The following is a 27,228-nucleotide window of genomic DNA, read 5'->3' as shown; positions in this document are numbered from 1 at the left end:
GAATCTATGGGGCTTGACCATTGAGCATCAGACAGAAACAGAGAATGGAGTTAGGTTTTTAGCAACTAGCGCTCAGATCTTGGCAGACCATGTTCCTCCTTGAAGCTGCACCTGAGTGGAGATCCAAACCAGTGCCTCTGCCCATCTGTAGAGTGGAGGCAGTTGCCCTGTTTGGCCAGGAAGCACAGTGGGCAGTTCTGCCTCTGCCTGCTTAGCGTCATCAGCTAGTGAGCTGTGCTGCCTATGGAGCTTGTTCTATAGCTCCACCTAGTCAGGGAACCAATTTGGAAACCCTGCTTATTGCTGAATATAGCTTCCGTACCCATCTGACCAAGAAGTCTAACTGGAGAACCTGGGCAACTCCATAGCACCTCCTACAGCTGTGTTTGCAGTGGCACCTGAGCAAAGAGCTAAGCCTCAGGCTCTGCCATTATACAACATTGAGCCTATGGCCCTGCCTGCCACTTGGTGAGAAAGTTTTGACTGTTTCAGGTCACTAGCCTTGGAGCCTATTGAATGGCCCTGTCTGGGCAGGGAAGGAAATCTGAACTCCTTCTTGCTGGCTAAATATAGCCTCAAGTCCTGCCCAACCAGGAAGCCTAACCAGAGAACCTAGGCAGCTATGAAGTCTGTCAGTGATCCTGGAGAGTCTTGGAACTCAGTCTTCAGTGCCATTTAATTGTGGAGCCCAGCCTACAGCCCCACCCCACAATAAAGCCCATCCTGTGGCTTTGTCTGATTGCTGACTACAGCCATCAGGGAGTCTCACCAGTGGCCCATCCCAATCATGGAGCATAGCCAGAGTCTCCTGTCCCCAGCAAAGGATCCTGGAGAGTAATCCTAACCCCCCAAAATGTGAAGCACAGTCTCCAGCTCCACCCAACTATAGAATACAGCTGAAGACTCCTCCCAACCAAATAGCCTGGCCAGTGACCTTACTCAACAGCAGAACAGAGCCGTTGGCCAACCTGATTGGGAAGCCCAGCCTGTAGTCCCACCCAACTTCAGGACATAATCTGTGTCCCTACCTGATTGTAGAGCACGGCTTGAAACCCTGACTGACCACAAAGCTCTGCCTGCAGCCCTACCTGAACAGAGTCCAGCCAGCAGCAGCATCCAGTGACAGATCATGGCCTGAAACTTTACACAACCAGGAGCAACTGAAGAGCCAAGCCCATAGCCCAATCAAGAAGTCCAACCAGTGGCACTACCCTGACAAAACATAGTCAACAGCCTCACCTGATCAGAGGTGGAACTGGCAACTGAGAATACTATACTAGGCAAATTGTCCTTCAGAAATGAAGGAAAGATAAACTTTCCAAAACAAACAAAAAGCTAAGGGAGTTCATCACCACTAGACTTGCCTTACAAGAAATGCTAAAGGGTGTTCTTCAAGAAGTAAAAAGATGCTAATTAATATTACAAAAATACCTGAATGTGTAAAACTCAGTGGTAATGGTGAATAGATAATCAAAGTTAGATTTGAATATTGTAATGCTGGTGCATAATTCACTTACAATTCTAGATTAAAGATCTAAAGATAAATATATTTTAAAAAAAACAGTTACAATGATTTGGTTGATTTGGTATTAGATACATAATATTTAAAAAGATGGAAATTATAACATCAATAACCAAAAATGTGAGGAGGGGAAAAGTAAAAGTAAAATTTCTGTATGCTATTGAAGTTGATTTGTTATTAGCTTATAGTAGGATGCTGTAAGAGAGTTTTTGTAAACCTCCAAATAACCACAAAGGAAAAACCTGTAGTAGATGCACAAAGATTATGGTAAAGGAGTCAAAGCATAATACTCTAAAAGATCATCAAATCACAAATGAATATTGCAAGAGAACACAGGAACAAGGAGTCAAACCAGAAAAATAAAATAGAAAACAGGAAAATTGCAATAGTAAATCTGTACAAATTTATAATCACTTTAAACATAAACTGATTAAATTATCCAATCAAAATGCATAAAATGCCTGAATAAATAAAAAAACAAGATCCACAAAATGCATCCAACAGTAGACATACAAAAGACTCACTTGAGCTTTAAGCCTGCGTAGACTGAGTGAAGGGATAGAACAGATATCTTAAGCAAATGGAAACCAAAAGAAAACAGGGGTAGATGTACTTGTATCAGACAAAAAAGGCTTTAAGTTAAAAATGGCCCAAAAGGACAAAGTAGGTTATTATGTACTGATAAAGGGGCATCAAAAAGATAAAACAGGGGATCCCTGGGTGGCCCAGCGGTTTGGCGCCTGCCTTTGGCCCAGGGCGCGATCCTGGAGACCCGGGATCGAATCCCACGTCGGGCTCCCGGTGCATGGAGCCTGCAAAAAAAAAAAAAAAAAAAAAAAGATAAAACAGTTGTAAATACTTATACACCCAACATCAGAGTTTCCAAATATATAATCAAATACTAACAGAACTAAAAGGAGAAATAAACATCAAAACATTAATAGTTGAGGACTTTATTTTTTTTTTTTAATTTTATTTATTTATGATAGGCACACAGTGAGAGAGAGAGAAGCAGAGACATAGGCAGAGGGAGAAGCAGGCTCCATGCACCGGGAGCCCGACGTGGGATTCGATCCCGGGTCTCCAGGGTCGCGCCCCGGGCCAAAGGCAGGCGCCAAACCGCTGCGCCACCCAGGGATCCCAGTTGAGGACTTTAATACCCCACTCTCAACAATGGATATATCAACCACATGGGAAATCAATAGGAAACAGAAGATTTGAACAGCACTATAAATCAAATGCACCTAACAGACATATACAGAACATTTCTTTCTACAGAAGCAGAATACATATTTTTCTTAAGTGCACACAGAACATTTTCTAAGATCATATATTAGGCCACAAAAGAAGTCTCAACAAATTCAAGAAGATAGAAATTATGTCAAATATCTTCTCCTAAAAAAAATATCTTCTCCTACCACAACAGAATAGAACAAGAAATCAATAACAGAAGAAAATTTGGAGTACACTCATCAAAAGTAACTATTACCTTAACTTCTAACACTGTAGGTTAGCATTGTCTTTGTCTTAATTTAATAAGAATGGAGTATGTTTTTCTCTTTCATGTATGTTTTTTCACTCAATATGTTTACATTATACAGTTTTGCTTCATGTAGTAGTAGCTTGTTCATTTTCATTGCTATCTGTACTAAGTTTGTGAATAAACCACAATTTATTATCCTTTTTACTGCCAATCAAGATTTTTGTTGTTTTCAATAATAGGACTATTGCAAATAGTGCTCGTGTAAACATTTTTCTACATTCCTTTTGGTGTGTATATGATAGTATTTCTATTGGGGACATATGAAAGAGTGGAATTGCTTGGTCATAGTGTATGCTTATATTCAATTGTTATAGACACTGCCTAGAGGTACCTAGATGGCTCAATCAGTTAAGCATCTGCATTTGGCTCAGGTTATGATCTCAGGGTCCTGGGATAGAGCTCTGCATCAGTCTCCCTGCTTAGTGGGGAGTTTGTTTCTGCCTCCCCTCTCCTCTCCTCATGCCCCTCTCCTCTGCTCATGCTTTCTCTCTCTCTCTCTGAAATAAATAAAATATTTTAGAAAGAGAGAGAGAGAGAGAGAGAGAAAGAAAGAAAGAGAAAGAAAGAAAGAAAGAAAGAAAGAAAGAAAGAAAGAAAGAAGAAAGAAAGAAAGAAAGAAAGAAAGAAAGAAAGAAAGAAAGAAAAGAAAGAAAGAAAGAAAGAAAGAAAGAAAGAAAGAAAGAAATTGCCCAATAGTTTTCCAAAGTGTTTATACCAAGCTATCCTTTTACTCCCAGTGTTTGAGAATAGAAATTACTCCAGATATAATCCTGCACTATGTCAATCTTTTTTTAACTTTAGCTGTTTATGTTGGTGTGTAATGCTGTGCATAGTGGTTTTACTTTGTATTGCCCTTACAATAAAGTGGAGCACTTCTTTTACCTATTGGCCATTTCAAAGCTGTTCTGTGTAGTGTTCAAACTTCTTGACCTTTTTTTCTATAGGACTTCTTTTTATATTAATGTATATTAATTTTTCATGTATTCTAGAGATGAGTACTTTTGAAATTATCATCTGTCTACCTACCTATTAATCCATCTATTGCCTGTATATCTACCTGCACACACACACACACACACACACACACACACACACACACACTCCAGAGATCTTCTCTTAATACATGGCCTCCTTTTCACTCAATCAGTGATATCTTTTGATGAAAATATATATCAATTTTATTATAAATACTTGTAATAATCTTGACTTTATGGTTAGTCTTTTTTGTGCTGTTGAGATATATTTCTTAACCTGAGATGATGAATATATCGTCCTTGTGTTATATCAGGAAGTTTTTTATTATAATCTAGAAGCTTTATTGTTTTATCATTTACATCTAGATCTATAATCTGCCTGGAATTAATTTTCATGGATTAAATATGAAGATTCTTTCCATATAGATATAAATTTATCATTTATTTAATAGAAAATTTATTTGTACTTCTTTGTGGTGGTGGTTGCCTTTGTCAGAAGTCAAATCTCTATATTTGTATGGGACTCCATTCCACTGATCTGTTTATCCATATCTACAAATTATATATAGTTGTAACTTTTTCATAAGCCTTGATATCTAATGATGTATTTCCCTACCTTTGTTCCCTTTATCAATATAACACTGACTATTCTTAGTCCTTTATATTTCAAAACAAATTTTAGAATCTGTTCATAAACATCCTCTGCGTCTCACCCCTACCCAAAAAAAACCCTGCTTAAATGTATTTTAATTGAATGATAATGTATATGAAAAGCTGTAGAGATCATCTGAAGTGATGTCTAACAGTACGTTGCCCCAAAGTTTGGCTTTTTCTGCTTTCCAGCAGTAAAAACAGAGAGCAACCATTTAAATCTCATTTAATATTGAGGTGATTTGAAGTTGGGTCCCATTTTTGTTAGGGCTTGTCTTTTTCTGGTTTGGCCTGACAACGAGGATGGAGCCTTTAAGGATTGCCATTGAAAGCCTGGAATATTTACTGGGAGTTTTTTGTTTCGGAGATCCAAAATTCAAGTTATTTTTTTTTCTTCAATCTACTGTAACTGTGCAAAGCTCTGCCCATCTTTTCAGCCTTTTAGCCATTGCTTTATGCTTAACTTCAAAGCTTCTCAGCAACTGCCTACAAATAAGCAGATGGCTCAAGGGAAAGTACCAAATGTCTTTTTCACATCTGTGCTTTCTTCTTTCCCAGATATTTGCTGATCATGTTTTGGAGTAATGTTAACCCAGAACTTAAAAACTTTGAGCCTCACCTTCTGCTCTTGTTCCAACCCCTTTCTCACTCATCCCTGACTTTCAATGAATTATCACTATTCAAAGGGAAAATCATACCTCACTACACTTTTTTTTTTTCTCTCCAGGATCTTGGTCCCTGAGACCGGACTGACTTGACAGCCTTCTTATAGCATAAGTAAACATTTTTCAAAGTTTATCTAGCTTTTCTAATTGTCTTCAGTGGCAGGTTTGTCTCATCTGTCGTAGCTGAAAGGGCTGAAGGAAACATTCAGTTTCTAATGTGGCTTACATTTTCAGTCTATTTGGATTAATTTTTAGGCCTGTAGCATCTAAAGTCATCTAAATTTTCAGACTTTTAGGTTCTGACTTTTGTCTGGTTTCCTCAGTAATGACTCTTTCTGAACCTTCATCTCACACCCAGAACAATTTTTGATTATTTACTGGCTTTCTACAGCTTATAAGAGTACACCGGTAAACCATATCTGATAGATGTGAGAAGTTAACAACAGACTTGGTTTCAGTAGGTGTCATGGGGATATTTTGTCAAGGAAAAACATGTTGCCTCAAAGTGAAATGTGAACTGAAGAGAGTCCATCCTGTGTTTATGTACAGATATCAAGATCTCTTGAGCATCTCCTAATAGCTCTTTTCCTTTTGAGTAAAAAGATTCTTAATAACTGTGCCAGTGTATTCTAACACTACGAAGATAGGCATCTTTTTCAGAAGATGAATGCAGTGGTTTAAGGCAATTCTTTGTTTACAGTCTCAGGGAGGAAAAAAGAAACCAATTCTAAGGTGTGTGTATGTGTGTATGTGTGTGTGTGTGTGTGTGTTTAACAGAAATTAAAATAACTGTTGTCTCTACATTTTCATGTACAAAACCAGATAACTTCAGACACAAGATTTAGATCAAAGGCCACATTAATAGGTTGTATAGATTCAGTTTTGGTTTCCAGATTTAGGTAGACTGAGTTTGAATTCTGTATAACCCTGGGTAGTGGACAGCCTGGGTGGCTCAGCGGTTTACCACCGCCTTTGGTCCAGGGCGTGATCCTGGAGATCTGGGATTGAATCCTGTGTCAGGCTCCCTGAGTGGAGCCTGCTTCTCCCTCTGCCTGTGTCTCTGCCTCTCTCTCCCTGTCTCTCTCTCTGTGTCTTTCATGAATAAATAAATAATAAACAAAACCTAAAAAAAAAAACCTGGGTAGTTTATTATTTTTCCAGCTGAATTTTCTTCATGTTAAATGTGAAGATATAAAATATCATACAAGGGGCGTCTGGGTGGCTCAGTCCAGTTAAGTGTCCCACACTTGATTTCGGCTCAGATCGTGATTTCACCGTCATGGGATTGAGCCCCATGTTGGGCTCTGTGCTGAGCATGGAGCCTGCATAAGATTCTCTCCCTCACTCCCTGCCCCTCCACTACCCTCCCTCTTTAATATATGTATATAATACAATGAATGTGAATATATAAATAATACCTACCTGGCAGAGAGGAAGCACCTATAGAAAGTACTTAGAACAGTAAACTGGCAGAAAACAAATCCTAAATATGTGATGACCATCTATTCTGTATGTTCTTATTTCCCTGTCTCTAATGCTGCAGAGTGACTAAAGAATGATACTTTTTCTTCTCTTTATTCCTCATATGCAGCACTCTACAGAGAATTTGGCATATGTCATATTACTCATTATATGCTGCTAACTGGAACAGTAGGTCAAATACTGCAGGAAGTTTGAGGAAAGTATGAGGAAAATATAAGAGATCTGAAATTATAAAGTTCCTGATGATCTGTTTTAAGATATAATGGGAAGAAAATAAATTGGGGTATTTGTGTATGGGGGGTGGTATATTCACCAATATCATCATGAAATATGCCTTATTACTTGAAACTTAATAGATGTTCAATAAATAACTATTACTCTGAACATTAGTTTATCAGCATAACAGTAGAAAATTAGTCCAAGTCAGTGGAAAGGGAGTTTGAAAACTGGAAGATTATCCTAAGTAAGGAAAGTTCACGAGAAAACATGGAAAAGGTTATAGAAAGCTGTGGGTATAATAGCCTACTCATAATGCACTTTCTCCATTTAACTGAATCAATTATCTTACCATATTGCATATTTCACACAATTGGCTCAATTTTTGCATTTCTCCAAATGGCTATGACAAGAGAAACAATAGATTGTGCAACTCACAAAATAATCTATTCACATAGATTTTTCTCAGATTCTCTCTGTGAAGGATGTGTGTGGTAAGGAAGCATTCCCTGAGGAACAAGTCTTTAAATCAGAGGGGAGAATGCTTATCATCCTAGAGTCTAAATTAAAGCAAGTACAATATTTCAACTATTCCAGTGTGTTTAATACTCTCCATAATTTTTGGTAATCCCAAGCCTTTGGAAGTCTATCTATTGTGACCAAACCAAGAATTTGGCCAACCTCCTGTAATTACATTCCTTCCAATATTAAAAAGTTTTGGTCTTCCAAGTGGGGAAACGTAGAAGAGAGGTGGAAAATGAGTAATAACTTTCTATTACTGTGTAGCAAACTGCTACAAATTTAGCAGCTTTAAACAATATTCATTATTATCTCATACTTTCTGAAAGTCAGTGGTCCTTACATGGCATAAGGAGGTTCTCTACTCAGAGTTAAACACTATGAAATCAGAGTGTTGGTTGAATTGCATTCCTTTCTAGAGGTTTTTATGGAAGAATCTGCTTCCAAGCATATTCAAGTTTTTGGCTGAATTCAGTTCCTTTGGAGTATAAGCCTGAGCCCCTGTTTCATTGCTGATTGTTAGCTGGGTGGCACTATCAACTCCCAGAGGCCAGTGTTCTTTACACAGAGCTTCCTTCATCTTTAAAACCAGCACTGGATGGGGATCCCTGGGTGGCGCAGCGGTTTGGCGCCTGCCTTTGGCCCAGGGCGCGATCCTGGAGACCCGGGATCGAATCCCACATCAGGCTCCCGGTGCATGGAGCCTGCTTCTCCCTCCGCCTGTGTCTCTGCCTCTCTCTCTCTCTGTGACTATCATAAATAAATAAAACATTTAAAAAAAATAAAAATAAAAATAAAACCAGCACTGGAGCTTCTTCTCCAGCTTTCTCATCTCAAATCCCTCTCATGTTTGAATCTCTTTGTCCAGGAAGAGCCACTTTTCAGGGATTACCTGATTAGGTCAGATTCACTGAGGTTGATCTCTCTAGTTTTTTTTAAGGTCAATTTACATCTTGAAAATCCCTTTGCAATAGCACCTACATAGATTAGTGTTTGACTGTAAAGGAAGGAGAAGGTTTGTGTACCCCAGAGAACAGGAATCTTGGATACCATGTTAGAATTCTACCTATGCAGCCCCAGCCCTACAACACTCGGCTCTCCATCCTCCATTACATGCCTCTTAAACATGATCCCCTTAAGAAACACTTCTCCATGCTCTCACCACTGTACGTCATTACTGTGGAGGCTCTATGAAGTATGGAAAGCACTGGAGTTTTGCAGCTAGAAATATCTGGGTTTAAATCCCCTCTATATTTTGCTGTGAGATTTTGAGCAGGTTCCTTAATTCCTCAAAGCCTCAGTTTCCTAAGCAGTAAATCTATGGCTAAAAATAGACACCTCCAAGGCCTACAGAGAATTAGGGAAGGTAATACAATGGAAATCACCTGATCTACACTACAGACATAGCAAACTTTAGGTTCCTGACTTTTTACCCATTTTTTGAATGGCCAAATATAGCTCCTCCAATCCACCTCTACTTATTCTTTATAAAGCCTTGGAAATGGGAAAAACTCAGATTTATAAACCCCAGAGATAAGTTGATTCTCTGTAAGTAACCTAACCATTTTCTCGAAAATTTTACATTGTGCTTCTCTTTAGAGTTAAATAATTCATTAATATTGAATGATGTATATTCATAAGAACTTTTATCTAAAACCTCAGTATCCTTCCTTGCTTTTCACTATTACTTAGAGATTCTAAGGCCTCCTACTCTTCTAGAAAAGAAGAAAAAAGAATATATGAAGACAGCCAAGCAGTCAGTAGACTCCCACTATTAGAAAAAGAATCCTGAAATATCTGTGAAAATGCTATTGGTAAAAGATTTGGCAGGATGATGATTACATGTGGGTAGAACAGCAGTTTCCATAATAATTATGTGGGTTGTGAACAGATTCTGAAAAAAAATGCTGGGATGCGGCCTAATGAATGTACTCATTAACCTTAATAGCATCAGGTAGAGAAGGGAAAGGACCATTTTGGAGGGGGAATCAATTCAGCCTGTCAAAGTCATTTTACAAGGGGTATCTGACAGTAGTGCATCCTCAATTAAAAATGAATATATGCAGTTATCTTAAAATAATTCTCGATAATTTGAAGTTTGCCTTTTAAACTCTAATTTTCTAATGTTATATTAAAGAATTCTTGAGTGCTGACTATATGTCAGGCTTTATAATAGACATAAAGATGAGGAATTGTCCAAAACATAACATTCTAGTCTACTTAGAGAAAACAGGAATAAATACGATTACACATGCAAAACTAAAAGCATCATAATATTGCCCTGTGAGAACAAGAAATCTTGTCTTCTTGTTCACCACTGTACTCCCACATTTAGCATATTAGAGTTACCCAATACTTGTTCAATGCATAAAGGGATAAATGCCCTGGCATTTTGAAAGCAGAGAGGAGGAAATTGTTCAGCCCAGGGGAGCTCAAGAAGGTCTTGCTAGGTCGCATTCTACCCCATTCTGTTGGCTTCACAGACGAATTGGATTTTATCAAATCATAAAACATGTGAGATGTTGAAAGGGTGGCACTCTTTCCCGAGGAAATAGTGTTCTAAGAAGGGCTGGAGGTGTGAACATGTGACATATTTGAAACAAAGGAATCCATGTGTTATATCCTCGATATACAACATGTGTGCTTAGTCTCTGCAGCATCAACATGACACATAACCCCCCACTCCCATCTCCTGACACTCATTTAATGACTGCTTGGCATGGCCCCCCACTCCCATCTCCTGACACTCATTTAATGACTGCTAACTTCTAGGAATCATCATTCCAATGTCTACATTTTTAGCCTGATATTGCTCCTTTGGAAACAGACATGGAGGTGATTTTTTTTTATGTTGTTTTGCTCATGGCAGATGCCTCCTCGAGAACTCTGTGAAGTCACACTAAATAATTGCGTTGCCATTTCAGAGTTCAACTAATGTAATCCATACCCATTGTATGTGATTAGCCTTTCATGTAAATAAATCAAGAGATTGTAAATGTTAAGAACCAAGAGTTTGGAAACACCCAGAATACTAATTGAGGTGATTGGGGAATAATCTCAGAGAGGCAGTACAGGAATGTGATTTTCAATAAGTGATGCAGTGACTGGAAACCTAATGAATGGCACTGTTCACAGATAGACTGAGTAAAAAGGAAGGCCATGTTCAGCCTGAAGGATAAACGAGGAAACTTCCAATGGGTTGTAAGTCAGCATTGCCCATTCAGCTAGGTCATGCCTAATGGACTGTTGCCTCCTTAAGGGCATGTACTAGAACCTACCACAGTGTCTGTGCAGTTTGCATGCACAGAAGAGGCATTCCAAATGCTTATTGAATTAATGAACTGGAATGAATAGAACATGGAGACTATAACTAAAGGATCATCCAGTGCAATTTTCTGTGCTACCTATAGTTTTTTTTCCCAAGCAATCACTTAAAATACATTAACAGGAAATGAGGAAAGGAAGATCATATCATCTGCATTATACAGATTTAGATTCTGATAAGAGAAATAATTTTTTAAATTACTGAACACCTCTAATGTTTGATAATTCATAAACCATTTTTCTTCATAATTTTCCAAGATTTTTTTTCCTGTTAGCATGTAGCATTCAGTGGCTTCCACAGTCCAGAAATATATTTGATACTAAATCTATTGTTTGTAAACCCTGAAGTAATCATTTTTTAACCATAAGTATTGATCTGCCTTATATATCAGTGCTTTATTAAAATAAATGATAAAAATCTTAATTCTAAGGTTAAAAAATTTATAAGGACGTAACAGTATAGAGTATCAAGTCTTTAGAGCTCTATAATTTTCATTATTTCTCATTTTCTGATTGTGGACAGTTATTGTTCAGCATAAAAAAACTAAACATAACAGAACAGAGTGGGTTAATATGTTACTGGACCAAAGATAAGAAAATTGTTAACTTCTTTTTTTTTTTTTTTACATTGAATCAGTTGTACATGTAGAGAATAGATAGAAATCCAGGAGAAAAGAACTACTAGAGAGCATATAAATGGAAATCTGATCATCACAGACTCCCAACTTGCATTCATTTTCTTTCTTTTTTACCCCAGACCTGTTCTCTTCCTCTACTTTACATCTAGGATGGGCGCTGCAATATTGTCACGATATCATTAATGTCTCCCATAAGCTGTAAAAATCCCCCTTTACTCCTCTTCTCTACACATCTCTTCCTGGGGATTCTTAGAATTCCTTATAAATTAGGCTTAGCATGACCACTGCTATTGCTTTAAATTCAGTCCTCCAACGGTTCTGTGACCACTGCAGCACATTTTCCTTTTTTTTTTTTTTTTTTTGCAGCACATTTTCTAACTTGATTCCCTAAACACACATCTATCACCACTCTGATCTGTAACACTGCTACCAAAGTTCATCCAGTTCTCAGTCTTCTCATTTCATTTCCAACCTTAAAAGCCACCACTGGCTCCCTGTGGCCTGAATGAAAAAGTCCAAACCCTTGGGATAACACAAAAGACCATTCAAAACTGGTCCTCCTTTGCTTACTTCTCATTGGTTCACCATCCTAGGTGATCTATGTAGCTGCAATGCTTCATAATCACTATTTCCTGATTGCCAAATACCTTTTCCCTATCTAGAAAATAACAGTGCAAAATACTGTTATCAACTCATTATCCATATTTATCAAACTCAGTTTAAACCTGATCTTTGGGGATCCCTGGGTGGCTCAGTGGTTTAGCACCTGCCTTTGGCCCAGGGTGTGATCCTGGAGTCCCAGGATGGAGTCCCATGTCAGGCTCCCTACATGGAGCCTGCTTCTCCCTCTCTGTGTCTCTGCCTCTCTCTCTCTCTCTCCCTGTGTCTCTTATGAATGAATAAATGAAATCTTTGGGGGAAAAAAAAACCTGATCTTCCAGGGTGCCTGGGTGGCGCCGTTGGTTAAACTCCAACCTCTTAGTTTCTGCTCAGGTCATGATCTCAGGTCCTGAGATAGAGCCAAATGGGGCTCCTGGCTTAGCAGGGAGTCTGGTTGGGATTCTTTTCCTCACCCTCTGCCCCTCTCCCCTCTAATAAATAAATATTTTAAAAAGTAAAATTGGAGGCACCTGAGTGGCTCAGTTGGTTAAGTGTCTGACTTGATTTTGTCTCAGGTCATGATCTCAGGAGCATGAGATTGAGCCTATGTTGGGCTCTGCACTGGAATTGGAGTCTGCTTAAGCTCTCTCTCCCTCTCCCTCTCCCTCTGCCCCTCCCCTGTGGACACTTTCTCTCTCTCAAATAAATAAATAAGTTTCCTTTTATAAGTAAACAAACAAACCTGATCTTCTTATATAGAGCTAATGAATTATTTATTGATGTTCTCTCACATTGCATTTGTTTCACTCCTCCAACAGTATTTTTTTATGTGATTATTTTTATGTCTATCCTCCTCTTTCATTCCTGTGCTAAACTGTTGTTCTTAGAGTATAGTATCTAAAACCTATGTAAAAAAAAATAAAAAAATAAAAAATAAAACCTATGTAACTTATGTTTTCCTCAGTCTCAATACAATTTCAATACATAATAAATGTTATAAAGTGAATTTCTCTTCACAAAATTCATTAATCCCCTAGATGGGAAAAATCACATACACCCATCCCATTTAGATTAGGCTTGGTCATATGACTTGCTTTCATCAATGAAATATGAGCAAAAGTGACCTGTGCCACTTCTAAAAAGACTACTTGAGAACCATTGTATGTTTTTTCCTTCTACAAGATTGGCCAGGTCCCAGAAGGAAAATGTTCTTTCAGACTATGTCTCAGAATGAAGGCAACACGGAGCAAAGTTAAAGACCACCTGCAATGAATAAACTTTTTTTTTAAAGGAATTTCTTCCTTGCATATACTCATTATTTTTTTTAAAGATTTTCTTTATTTATTCATAGACACAGAGAGAGAGGCAGAGACACAGGGAGAGGGAGAAGCAGGCTCCATGCAGGGAGCCTGACGTGGGACTCGATCCCGGGGTCTCCAGGATCATACCCCAGGCTGCAGGCAGCACCAAACCACTGCGCCACCGGGGCTGCCCTGAATAAACTTTTGTTCTAAACTTCTGAGATATTGGAACTGCTTATGCCACAAAATAATTTAGTCTAAGAGGTGTAGATATTCAATAAATGTTGATGAAAATAAGGAAAGCTATAGAGATATAGAAGATGAATTATAGCTGGAAAATTCCGGAGTCAATTTTGCTCAACAACAACCTTCTTCTTTTTTTTTTTTTTTCCCAACAACAACCTTCTTATGAAAACAGATAAAAATTGAATTTTCATGAATTGCTAACTAGGAGAAATAGTGGGAATTGAGGGCTGAGAGGAGAAAGGAGGAAGTGTAGATCATAGAATAGGAATATATATTTTGGTAATACAATTTGAAAAGAAAATGAAGATAAATTCTTTCAAGATACACATGTCCTTAAGATGTCTTCAGGGAGAATTTTAAGAATCTAAGTTATCTACTGGAGAGGTGTTTTGAGAATGAGTACATATTAAAGATTCCTCTGTTCCTCTGTTAAGCCAACCTAAGTAAGCTAAAAATGTTTTTCCTGTTTCAAATGTCCAAGTCACTTAGTTTCTGTAGTCAAAGAAAAACCAGAGGTCTGACTAAACAGCGCTCAAATTAAGAATAGTAAATGTACACTTGATACTTGTTATTCAGAGTAGTTATGTTCCATAAACATGCACCAAACACAGAATTAGTGAATAATGACTATTGTCCCCAGGGGAAGTATAGGTTTAAATTGCTGTGGGTCTCTCATCACAATTTTTCCATAAACTAGGCAATGCAAAACTTGCTTTATGTGTGTTCCTGTCTAAAGATAACTTATTTAGGGCAGCCCCGGTGGCGCAGCGGTTTAGCGCTGCCTACAACCAGCGGTGTGACCCTGGAGACCCGGGATAGAGTCCCATGTCAGGGTCCCTGTGTGAAGCCTGCTTCTCCCTCTGCCTGTGTCTCTGCCTCTGTCTCTCTCTCTCTCTGTGTTTCAATAAATAAATAAAATCTTTAAAAAAATAAAGATAACTTATTTAACATGTATTGTTGATTCATTAATATAACTCACAATAGTGCTCTTTACTCATACATGAATGCAATGGATTTTTTAAAAATGCATTTTCTGTGTAGGATATATCACAGCCTTCTTGCACTTGGGAACTCTAAATAACACATCAGCACTGCTTCGGGGTTATTTTAAACAATGAAATCAATAACAACAAAAACATGAAAATGCAAAAACCCTGATATTAAATAGATCATGAAAAGGATACTTGTTTATAATATGAAAGGTAAAACAAGAAAGCAGAGGATCATGTTGTTCAACTTCAGCTGGGAATGTGCACATGAAGAGACTCAAAATTTTTGCCACTCTGCACATGTGCAAATGATCATAAAAGTGCCATGAGTATTAATTTGGGGGATACAAATAAATTTTACCACGTATATAAATTTGCACATACAGAATTAGCAAATAAGGGGCACCTGGGTGGCTCAGTGGTTGAGTGTCTGCCTTCAGCTCAGGTCCTGACCCCAGGATCCTGGGATCGAGTCCTGCATCGGGCTCCCCACAGGGTGCCTGCTTCTCCCTCTGCCTATGACTCTACCTCGCTCTCTGTGTCTCTCATGAGTAAATAAATAAAATCATTAAAAAAAAGAATCTGCAAATAATGAGGATTGATGGTATATCAAGGAATTGGAAGGAAAATAATGAAATGGATTATGGGGAGATGGGTAAAATTCCTACCAGTGATTAGAGAAATTAGATATATGGATGGATGGATAGATGGATGCATGGAGATAGATCCTAATTCTAGAGAGGTACTTTAAATACGGTGTAGTTTTAGTTTCTTTTCTTATCTTCCTCCCCACTCTTTTTTTCCTTATTTGGTAAAATAGATGTCACCCAAAAGCGTTTTAAGTAGTATTTGACAGTCTGACCTATCAATGTAATGTAAAGCATTAGATCATAGAAAAGTAAGCTCAAGATTTTCTTGGCATTTCATTTTGCTTTTGGATTTATTATTTCTTACTTAGAGATACTCTGTCATCTTAACACAAATCTTAAAAGCACATTTTTATGAAAATGCTAATATTTAATAACCTAAAGTCAATACAACACCATCTAATTTAGCCAGCATGGAATAAAGTTTCTTGAAACTTACATAGCAGGTATTCCTCAGTAAGTTTAAATAGAATAACTCTCTTTTGTCAAATAGATACTGGAATTTTCTGTTTACATACAAACTCCATGATAATTTTTACTTTGCTGTTGAATGGAAACATCTGGAACTAAATTGTTTTAAATTCCCAACTCTAACTTAGAGACTACTAATAAAACACATTTTGCTAGATTCTTAAATATGGAGTAGAGATTTATACCTGAAAAAAAAAGCTAAAGAACATGATGAGAAATGAGTCAATTATCACACTCTGGCATGGATACTTTTTCATGGAAATATTACCTCCAAAAAAGTTTATCAAGACAAGCTTTTTACAATCCCCATTAAATTCAATGAATGAATTGTGAAGGGTAAATTGGACCTATTATAATCTTACATTTCTTATGTAATATTCATAATCATAGTGTTACATAAGAGCGAGCTAGCATTAACAAAAGGAGCAATTTAAATTCCCACTTCTTTGAGAATGGGGCTCTGCTTGACAAACAGTGCTTCCTGCCCCATTTGCAGCACGCCCATGCATCTCCTCCAGCGCCAATGAGACCCACACTCTCATACCAGTGATATAATAAACCCTCCACAACAGAGGGAGAAAATGAAGCAAACAAGCCCACATCATTTCAACTTGTCAGCTTTAAATAAAATCTTCTGCAGCTGAAAATGAGGAATTTGAGGGAAGAGAATGTGTGAAGTAACCAAATTCAACACTGGGACAAAACATATTGCATGACTTATTATTTTTTTCCTGATCTGCCACAAAAGTTTTTGAAATTTCACCACAATTTTTAATGAAATATCTTTTGTCAGAGAAGACTAAGATGAAGAAATGGTTCAGTTTGTTTGTTTATTTTTTTTTCTCCTCTTCCACCCACTGATGCCTTAGGAAACATCTGAAGTTATGGTAAACCCCTATGATATCTTAATGAGTAATCTGTGACCTTTGGGAAAACTCTCATTATCAGTTTTTAAGTCATAGTTGTCATAGCAGAGCATGCTGAAAAAAGTACATATTTTTTATACTTGTTTTAATTACTTACATAATGCCTGCTTTAGCACTGATATTATATGCAAAATATTGGAGCATGCTCTCCACCTACAAAAAAATAATAATAAAGACAAAAATGCATTTAAAGGAAGATAAAAAGAAATTTGCATTCTGATAAACATATTTAATATGAATGAAAGAGATAATTATTGTAAATGTAAATCCTTTCCCTCCCCGTTCCCCCAGTGCCTCCCCCCCCACCCCCCACCCCCCACTTACCTCCAAAAGCTTTTACTTTGCATTCAGGAGACTCCTTTCTGTTCTTCCCCTCAGCTCTCTCCAAACTCCTTCTCTTCCCTCTTTACTACTTTTTCTCAATGTTAAAATGTCCCTTGAATTTATCTTTCCTAAAAAAACACTTGCATGTCTTCAAAGGAAGGACAACACCACTGTGTCCCATCAGATACTTAGTACAAGTTGCGCATCTTCCAGTGAGAGAGAGGATGGACAAGTCAGTATCTTTTGTCCTGAATGCCCCGAAGTATGCCCAATTTGATATAAACATCTTTTTATGTCCTTTATTTCCCATGTTATGTGTCACATATTTTCCAAATAAGCTTAGAATACTTTCCCCTTACTCTGTCGTAACATGAACTCTCTGCTTTCAAACTATTTTATTTTAAAATCCCTAGGTTAGGGGATTCCCTGGGTGGCTCAGCGGTTTGGCGCCTGCCTTTGGCCTGGGGCACAATCCTGGAGTCCCAGGATCGAGTCCCGCATCAGGCTCCTAGCATGGAGCCTGCTTCTCCCTCCTCCTGTGTCTCTGCCTTCTCTCTCTCTCTCTCTCTCTCTCTCTCTCTCTCTATCATAAATAATAAATAAATAAATATTTTTTAAAAATCCCTAGGTTATTTTGAGTGATCAGTGCATAGAATGATAGTAATATTGAGGTGTATGATCCCTGTCACCTATCCTTGATGGCTTATTTTAAAAAGTTTTTAATCTGTCCAATGCAAAACATGATCTCATATGTGCATTTTAAGTACAGAAGTACCATGTGACAGGAAAGAGCATATAGGACTAATAGGACTACAGTTTGAAGTGCTGAAGAATCTATATTTAACAGAATGACCATTAGCAGCAGTTTTTTTAACCTCTCTATAATTTACTCATAAAAGGTGAAAAAAAGTGAATATCACATCATAGGATGGTTACATTAATATTAGTTGTGTTTTAGAAATATTTTCATTTTTACCTTATGATCATTATAGTAGTTATTATAAGGTAAAGGAACAGAATGAATTTAGAGTTAACTTGGCCTAGCTATTAAACATTCAGTAAATAGTGTGAATAGTGATTTCATTGCAATTTCCATGCATGTACTGTATTTTACAACCAGTAAAATCCTGCCAAAAGCATTAGGCTATTCTCCACAGTCTGGAATTATTGAAACTGGTGCCTTCTTAGCACTCTTAGTATTGTATATTCTATGCTAAGCTTGTATCTCAGGAATCATGTAGGTATAATGTAGTCTTGTGTGGCCTGGGTAGCCATGTAAGGACTGATCTGTTCAAAAAGAAAGCAAATATGGAATCATTTACTTAGAAGGTATCTGTTCTAAGCTGAGCTGGTTTTTGTCTCCCCACAGTGATGGCTGGGCTGACAGGTATGATGTGACAGATGGATATCAGCGAGAAGCTGTTGGTGGGATCACAATCAAGCTGCAATCTCCCGATGTCAAGTGGTTTGATGATTACTATCTGAAGCTCCGGCCAGAAACAAACCTTCGAAACCCTTGGTTTCAAGAATTTTGGCAGCATCGTTTTCAGTGCAGGCTGGAAGGGTTTGCACAGGAGAACAGCAAATACAACAAGACTTGCAATAGTAAGAATATTTCTTGTTTCATTTATAGAGGATAAGGCGAAGGCTCCAATTTAAGTCAACTGTGTCATGGGGATGGTGGCTGTAACCTGTTAGAGGAGAGGACTCTTACACAAACAGAGTGGGTATTGGGCTATTTACAGTGATAAATGAATTTTATTATCACGAAGAAAAGCATATCAGAGCAAATCTTTACTCCATGGAGATTTCAAACAATTTTACTATTTATATCATTCAAGAAATAGGTCCTGTGCTAAAAGGGTATTGTGAGATCCAGAGAGGAACCACCGTTGCCATCCTTGAAAGCAAGAACTACGGTCTGCTCATTTTGATTACCTTTAGCAGTTAGCACAGTGTTAAACACTTAGTAAGGGTTTCATATATTCTGAAGAACGAATCAGGGAATACTAAAGGACAGAGCCAATTCCTAGTGCACCAATAAACTATAACATAGTAGCAGGGATTTGTTATGTATAGTTATTATTCTTCATAATCTGAGCAGAGCCATTCATTCTTTTTTTTTTTAAGATTGATTGATTGATTGATTTGTGAGAGACACACAGAGAGAGAGAGGGAGGCAGAGGCACAAGCAGAGGGAGAAGCAGGCTCCATGCAGGGAGCCCAACATGGGACTTGATCCTGGGTCTCCAGGATCAGGCTCTGGGCCAATGGCGGCGCTAAACCGCTGAGCCCCTGGGGCTACCCAGAGCCATTCATTCTTCCGTTCTTCGTTCTTCGAAGGGCTTGCTTACCTTGTCCCAACTACTGCTTTGGTTGTAAGGATAACAAGGTGAGGAAAGGCAGTTCCTGCCCTCAAGAGGTTTAGTGTCTAGAAGGAAGTCATGCCAGCCAGTGTTGCAATTCAATGTTGTAAGTGATATTATAAGAGGTAAACACAGGGTTTGGTTACTATTATTTGTTGCACTTTGAAAGGGAATCTTGACTCTGATAATCCAGGTAGGGCCAATATTGATCTATTTGTCCAAGCTTGCAAAAATTAAGGTTTGTTAAAATTGATAAGGGATTTGTTGAGACTGCCTTATCCCCCACATTGTGTAACAACAACAACAAAAAAAACCCATACATATTTGCATAGGAATAAAATGTTTTGGTTGATGGTAATAGGTGCCTTTATTCTCAATGCTGAAACACAGCAGTGTACTGGGGCAATGGGTTTGAAATCCTGGCCCACAGCCTAATTCCTGTCCACAGAGAAGTTGTCACATACCAGCACAAAAATGAGAATAATGGGAATGATACAGAGAATTTTTCAAAATGTACTTTCCCTCCCAGTTCATATCCATCCTATGGTTTTTGGCATCAGTTCATTCTCTTGTAGAATGAATATGAGAGTAAATGGTGATTTGTGATTGTTTTCAAATGTCAGTACTTGCTTAAATAAGAGCTTAGCAACCTTATGTCAGTTCCTATTTGGGTGGTGAGGAGGGGAGAGATGTCAGAGCGTGGGATATTGCACTGGTCACTGAAATCCAGAAATCACAGAAGGCTCATGGTGTGAGCCTGCATTCATTTCTCTCTCACTTCAGATGCTGTTTGTCCAAAATCTCCAAATGCTTGTTCATTTCCTTTGTTTTTATTTTTATTTTCAGAGGAAAAAATGTGTAAGAATAAATAGCATTGTGACTTCTGTTACACAATTTCAATTTTTATAGCTAATTTCATATTTTTCACCAATCCATCCAGTTTTTCTGATAGAAACAGACTTCTTTCCTCTCTTGAGATTTGGGAAATTATGCCTCTTTCTGTTCCAGTTCTAGGATTGTGTACAGAGTACTATATGTCACTATATTAAGGGAGTTATAAAGGGTGAGCAATATATCTGATCTCATCTTCAATGAGATCTTTTCCCAAGTAATTAGTGACAGTCCCTAACCAATGTGCCTAAGGGGATTTTTCCAGGTGGTCTTTACCTCTTTTGTACCAATGTTCTTTTCCTATTCCTTTTTGTCTGAAATGCTTTCTACTTGAAATAGTTGTTTCTCTTATTTTTTTTTCCACCATTGGAGGTCTTATTTAGGTATAATCTTGAAAAACTTAATTGATTTCCACGGAACATTATTTCTATGGAAATTGTTCTATAAAAGCCTCTCTTCCAACCTATTGCTATAGCTCTTTCACATGACTACCCAGATATGGTTTCTCTGCTCAGAGTTGGTTCCTTACTCTAGTATTTCAATGCACTTTTTAGCCACCTCCCCTCCACTAGAATCTTATGTGACAACAGATGTCATTTTGTACAGAAAAGTAGACACTTATATGTAATACGTCTCTTATTCTTCTGAAAAAGAGAAGCACTATGATTATACTTATTTAAAAATAACAAAACCAAGGTTTAGAGAGAGAAAATAACTTGTTCAAGGTCACCTAACTATTAAGTACTAAAACTTATATTTGGACTCAGGTTTTTCTAAAGTTTAACAAATACATGATATACTAAAGAGAGAGAATATTACAGTTTTTAAAAATTGCCATCAAATTTGCATTATATAATAACTAATATATAGGTCAAAGATACAAAATAGAAAAATCTTAAAATTATTTGCATATGACTATGGAATGCAATGAGACACCCAGATGTTCACTACTCTCTACTTTTGACTGTATTTCCTTATTTACTTTTGTGTCTTTATCCCCATATTCAAAGAGGCCCCAGATAGTTTACTCATATTTATAACACTACTGAACATCACCAGTGTTTCCCTAAATATAATGTACTTAAACCCTTTCATCAGGCAATGTGCATAAGACAACCACTTTTGAGTTGGAGTGTTAAGAAGTGCTAAGAGTTTATAATTCATGCCAGTTGAGAAGCTGTACCTTGCCCACTGTACAGTACCTTAAATCTAATGGATCGTTCAGTAAGAAAAACGGCTTAACCCAAAGAATAGAAATACTCATAGCTGAATTATGATACCGTATTTTTCTTAGGAGATTCTTAAAAGGCAAAGTATAAAAGTTAGGAGAAGTATCTAAATCTCATAGTCGAGAATTAGCAGTAGCTTTATAGAGAATATGCCCCATTCCTATGAATCCTTTCAATGCTGTTAGTTTTGCCTGTTCTCTAGTACATCATATAAATAGAATCTTAACATTATTTGCTTTTCTGTGTCTGCCCTTTTCTCCTCAAAGTAATGTAGCAGAGTTCATCCCATCATTGCATGTATTAGTAGTTTATTATTTTTTATTGCTATATAGTGCCCCTTTCTTTTGGTACACTACCAGAATTTACCTATTAGTTCTCCTATAAATAGACCTTTGGATTATTTAGAATTTTAGGTATTTTAAATAAAGATTTTATGAATGCACATATACATATCTTCTGGCAGACTTATACCCTAATTACTGCTGGATCTATACCTAGTAACAGAATTGCTACATGAGAGGCTACACATATGTTTAGCTTTAGTAGATAGTGCCAAGGAGTTTTCCAAAGTGATCAGACTAATTTCTACTTTTTATTGACATGTATGAGAGTTCAAGTTGCCCTGTACTCTTGTCAACACTTGGTACTATTCTTTTTTAATTTTCAACATTCCGCCAGTGTGTGTTTGTACTACATTGTGATTTTTATTGGCTTTCAATTATATATTACCAAGTTAAATTTCTTCTCATATTGGAAATCTGGGCATCTTATTTTGTAAAGTGTGCAAGTTTTTTTACACATTTCTTTGAGTTTATTATCTTTTAACATCTGTTTTAAGACTTCCTTGTATGAGTGGTATGAGTCCTTTGTTAGATACATGTATCATGAAAACTGCCCAATTAGAGCATGGCTTATTACTAGTTCCTGTTTCTTTCATTTGTTATTTGTTTACTATTTGTTCATTTGTTCTTTGATTCTTTTTTTTTTAAGATTTTATTTATTTATTCATGAGAGACAGGCAGAGAGAGAGAGGCAGAGACACAGGCAGAGGGAGAAGCAGGCTCCATGCAGGGAGCCCGATGTGGGACTCAATCCCAGGACTCCAGGATCATGCCCTGAGCCAAAGGTAGGCACCAAACCGCTGAGCCACCCAGGGATCCCCCTGTTCTTTGATTCTTTATTCTTCTTTTACTGCCTTCTTGTGGATTAATCATAATTTTTATTATCTTCTATCACCACTCAATATTTTAGTTTCATCTCAGTATAATTCATTTAGTTTTCAATAGAATTTGTATTGAATGAATCTTTAATACAAACAATTTTAAGTTAGTCTTTGTTTACATTTAAAAATATGGCAAATATTTATCACCCTCACACTATTTTTTTCTATTACTACATAATTTATTTCTATATGTATTATGAACGCTACAAGGCTCTGTTAGGATTGTTGCTCTAAATGGTCAATGGTCATATTTATCCACTTCAGTGCTCTTCATTCCTCTTGTGCTTTTTTGCTTTTAACCATGATTTTTTTCAACCTAAAGAATTTATTTTAGTATTTCTTGGGATATAGGTCTACTGGCAACAAATTTTATCAGCTTTTTTCCCTAATATCTATATTTCACCTTTATTTTTGAAAAAAGAAATATTCACAAGTATAGCATTCTATATTGCCAGGTTTTCTCCAATAATTTTTTTCTTTCAAAACAACATTCCATTTGTTTCTGAATTCCATGATTTCATTGAGAATTTAGCCATCATTCTTAACATCCTTCTCTGGATGGCAATGTGTCTTTTTTTCTGGACTTTTAAGTTTTTTCTTAAGTTTCTAGTTGATTATGATGAGATTAGGTGAGATTTCCCTTATACATTTCATTCTTTGGATTGAATGAAACTTCTCAAACTGGGGCACCTGGGTGGCTCAGTGGTTGAGCGTCTGCCTTTGGCTAAGGTCATGATCCTGGGATCCTGGGATCCAGTCCCACATCAGGCTCCCCACAGGGAGTCTTCTCTCTCGGCCTGTATCTCTGCCTCTCTCTCTCTCTCATGAATAAATTAATAAAATATTTTTTAAAAAGAACTCCTCTAATCTGTGGATTAAAGAACTTGATACAGTTCTGAAAATTTCCCAGATATTATTTCCTGAAACATTCCTTCTGCCACATTTTTCTCTCTCCGCTCTTTCTTGTGCCCAAATACACCTATTAGATTATTTGACTTTGTCATAAAGGTGACTTTTTCTCTCAGCTTTCTTTTCTATCTCTTTTCTCTCTGTGCTTCAAATTGATTCTTTTCTATTATTTGGCCTTTGATTTCACCAGTCATTGTCTCCATCTATGTCCAGTGAGTTGTTAACCAAAATAAGAAATTTTTAATGTCAGATATGGGGCTTTATGGTCCCAGAATGTCTTTTTTTCCTTTTTATAGTACTCAATTTTCTGTTGAAATATTCTTTCTCATCCATTTTTTTCAATCATTTATTCTGTTTCCTTCAACATATTGATTATAGCAATTCTAAGGTCCCCTTTTTTTCTAATTCTAACATCTGGATCTTCTCTCAGTCTTCTTCTGTTGACTTATTTTTCATACTGGTCACATTTTGTGCTTCTTGACACATCTAGTGTATGTTTTCTTTTGTGCTAGACATTGAGCATAAAATACCATACAGATTGAATTTTATATTATTCTTCCCCCAGTGATGGTTTGCCTTTTCCAGATTCAAAGAAATTGAAATGAGGTAAGTTGGAACAAAAGATAGAAGTCGTCAATCTCTGGTTTAAAAATGTCTTGCAGGAACAGTTGACATGGAATTTCAATTGAAAGTCTAGCTAGTATATCCTGTGCCCTGGCTGATTGAATCACTCAGAGTTTTAACTATTTTTGATCTTTGTTCTCCAGCCATAATTTTCTAAATTTGACATGCATTATGAGAAAAGGACTAATTGAAGTTTGAGCAGTTTCTATTCCTCAGGTGAGGCTTTTCTTTCCAATAGTATAAAACAATGGGAAATTTCAATTTTCCTCTTCCTAATCTTGAGCCTCTGTGGAGCCCCCAGAATCAGCAAATGAATCACAAGGGAAACTGGCTGTCATGCACTTAGGGCTCCTGCAGCTTATAAGTTGAGATACCGGGTCATTTCAGTATCCAAGTGTACTTCTGGCTTCTCTTTTTCCCAGAAGTGTCATATACTATGTGAAGTTACACCTCCTCCCCCAGCCATACTTCATGTCCTTTCCCAGCACCTCAGAAGGTGACTTTATTAAGAAATAGCTTCATTGTGGATGTAATTAGGTAATATAAAGTTGCGCTCTTAATCCCCCCAAAAGAGGAGAAGTGATACAGAGACACAAAGAGAGACACATAAGAAAAGTGGCAGATGACAGAAACTTGAGTGATGCAACACAAGGACAGGAATGCCAGAGACCAATGGCCACCACCACTGGCTAGGAAGAGGCAAGAAAGGATTTTACCAGGAGTCTCAGAGGAAGCACAGCCCTGTTGACATACCTTGATTTCTGACTTCCAGGCTCCAAAGCCATGAGGGAATTAAATGAACCTTGCTTAAAAATAAAACAAAAATTTAAATAAATAAATAAATAAATAAATAAATAAATAAAACAAAAATTAACTGAAGTATAAGCATTTTGGACATTAGAAATTGCAGGGTTCATTTATATAACCAAATTGAGATTGCACAGGTAGTGATGATTGAGAACTATACCCTTTGGTGTTTTGAGCATGTGGTTTTGACAGAATCTAGGTTTATGTACTATTAACAGTGAGCCCAGTTTCAGTAAGTTTTACTTAAACTGCACAATTATTTTAGACTTATCAATTAAATGACTAATAGTGATAGTAAATTAAAAGTATGAAGAATATAGTTTAACTTTTCTCATTATTTAAATAACCCAGTAATAAAAGCTATAGAGAATTAAATTAAAACTATTTTCTAGTAACTGTATGCTATTCTGTTTTTGAGCCAATTTAAGGACCCATTTCCTTTACAGTTATACTGTCACCCACTGACATTCATTTGCTGTCTCCTTTCTATGATTTCTCCCTGTCACTTCCAGTAGCTTCCAGAGATGTCATTTATGACATTAATACACAAACATTCTCACCTGGATGTCCTGAGGGCACCTCAAACTTACATACCTAAAACTCACCTCATTATAACTTTTGCAACCATAGCCCCAAACTTTGAGTTCCTCCTTTTTGCATCTCCAGTTTTAGTAAATGATACACCCATCCACTCTGTCTCCTAAGATATAGGAATAGGTCCTCTCCTATCCCTTTCTATCATCCTCACAGCCAACCGGTGAATAAATACTGTTAATTCCACTGTTTGAACATCTTCCATGTCAGTTCTCTGTTTCTCATTGATGGCTGAATTCAAATCTTTATTATACCACTGCTGTGATTTGGTTCTTCATGATCTCTTACCTCACATATTAGAATAATCTTCCTATTCAATCTTCTCGTTGATACCAGCTTCCTCCTTTTTCATTTTATGCTGACAACTAGCTCCAAAGAATCCATCTAAAGAATGAATCTCAGAGTGCCTGGGTGACTCAGTGGGTTAAGCATCTACCTTTGGCTAGGTCATGATCCCAAGGTCCTGGGATCAAGCCCTACATGGGATCCCTACTCAGTGGAGAGTCCACTTCTTCTTCTGCCCCTCCCCATGCTCAAGATTGCTTTCTCTCTCTCTGAAATAAATAAATAAAATCTTTAAAAAAATGAATGAATCTCATCAGGTGACTCCCATTCTTAGTGATCTTCTGTGATTCTCCAATGTCTACAAAAAGGAAACCCATCTCTTTGCCCCAAGCCAAAACTCTTTAAATTCCCTATATATGTTTTTCAAATCTCATCTTCTGATCCTTAAGCTCAAGAAGTCTGTGCTCCAAACACTTCACAGATTGCACTCATCCATTTTAGAATGCCATGCCTACATAAAAGTCCTTTGGTCAGAAGGGCATTTCTGGGGCTCCAGTGATGTGCTTATTTCTTGATCAGGTAATGATCACTAGGATGTGTTTCTTTTGAAAAAAACTTAATGTATAGTTGTGATTTTTACACTTCTGTGTTCATGTTCTAATTTAATGAGTTTACCTTAACTACCCCACTTCCAAATAAAAGTCCTACAGCTACTATATCCAGTCTAATATTCCTTCCAGTTCAAATTGCTCACAATATTCTCCCCCACACCTCCCACTCCCACCAAATTTCTGCTGCATGTTGCTCGAGTCCTCTCCCTTTCTTTCTCTGTAACCCTTACCACCTTCCCTCCTAATATTTTTATATACCACAGTAAATATCTCTCTATTTCATAGGTAGAGCTGTTGAGCTATTTCACTGTTTTCTTGTCTCCTTCAAAAATCTATACTTGGTGAAGGAAGTGCTCACTTTTTGAGCACAAAACTGCTGCTGAAGTTACATTGCCAAACAGAAACCCCTTGCTCCAGAGAAAATATGATGCCATCTTCATAGAATATAAAGCAGCTACAGCAATAGAATATTTTCTACTATATTACACTAACATATAAGTGGATTTTTCACATTGTTACACCAGTATGTAAACATTTTATGTCTGTCTGTCTCCATTAAATTATACATTTCTCAAGGAGAACTGTATTACTCATCTATGTTTTCCAAATTTCTAACATGATGCTTTATAGAGCAAGTATGTGATAAATATTG

The 27,228-nt window shown here is 37.1% G+C and overlaps 1 protein-coding gene across 5 annotated transcripts in view; it reads left to right on the top strand.

Moving 5' to 3' along the window:
• The window catches only part of GRM5 (glutamate metabotropic receptor 5), a 511,261-nt gene that overhangs the window by 354,679 nt on the left and 129,354 nt on the right, over nt 1-27,228 (top strand). For all 5 annotated transcript variants that reach the window (XM_072726148.1, XM_072726152.1, XM_026015232.2 and 2 more), the window contains exon 4: nt 18,408-18,643. In XM_072726148.1, coding sequence (XP_072582249.1) covers nt 18,408-18,643 — 236 coding nt within the window. The remainder of the gene's footprint in view (nt 1-18,407; nt 18,644-27,228) is intronic.

The sequence above is a fragment of the Vulpes vulpes genome, chromosome 11, assembly GCF_048418805.1.
Source record: "Vulpes vulpes isolate BD-2025 chromosome 11, VulVul3, whole genome shotgun sequence".
NCBI lineage: Eukaryota > Metazoa > Chordata > Mammalia > Carnivora > Canidae > Vulpes > Vulpes vulpes.
Note: the sequence above shows the minus strand (reverse complement) of the source record. Positions and strands in the feature narration are given on the sequence as shown.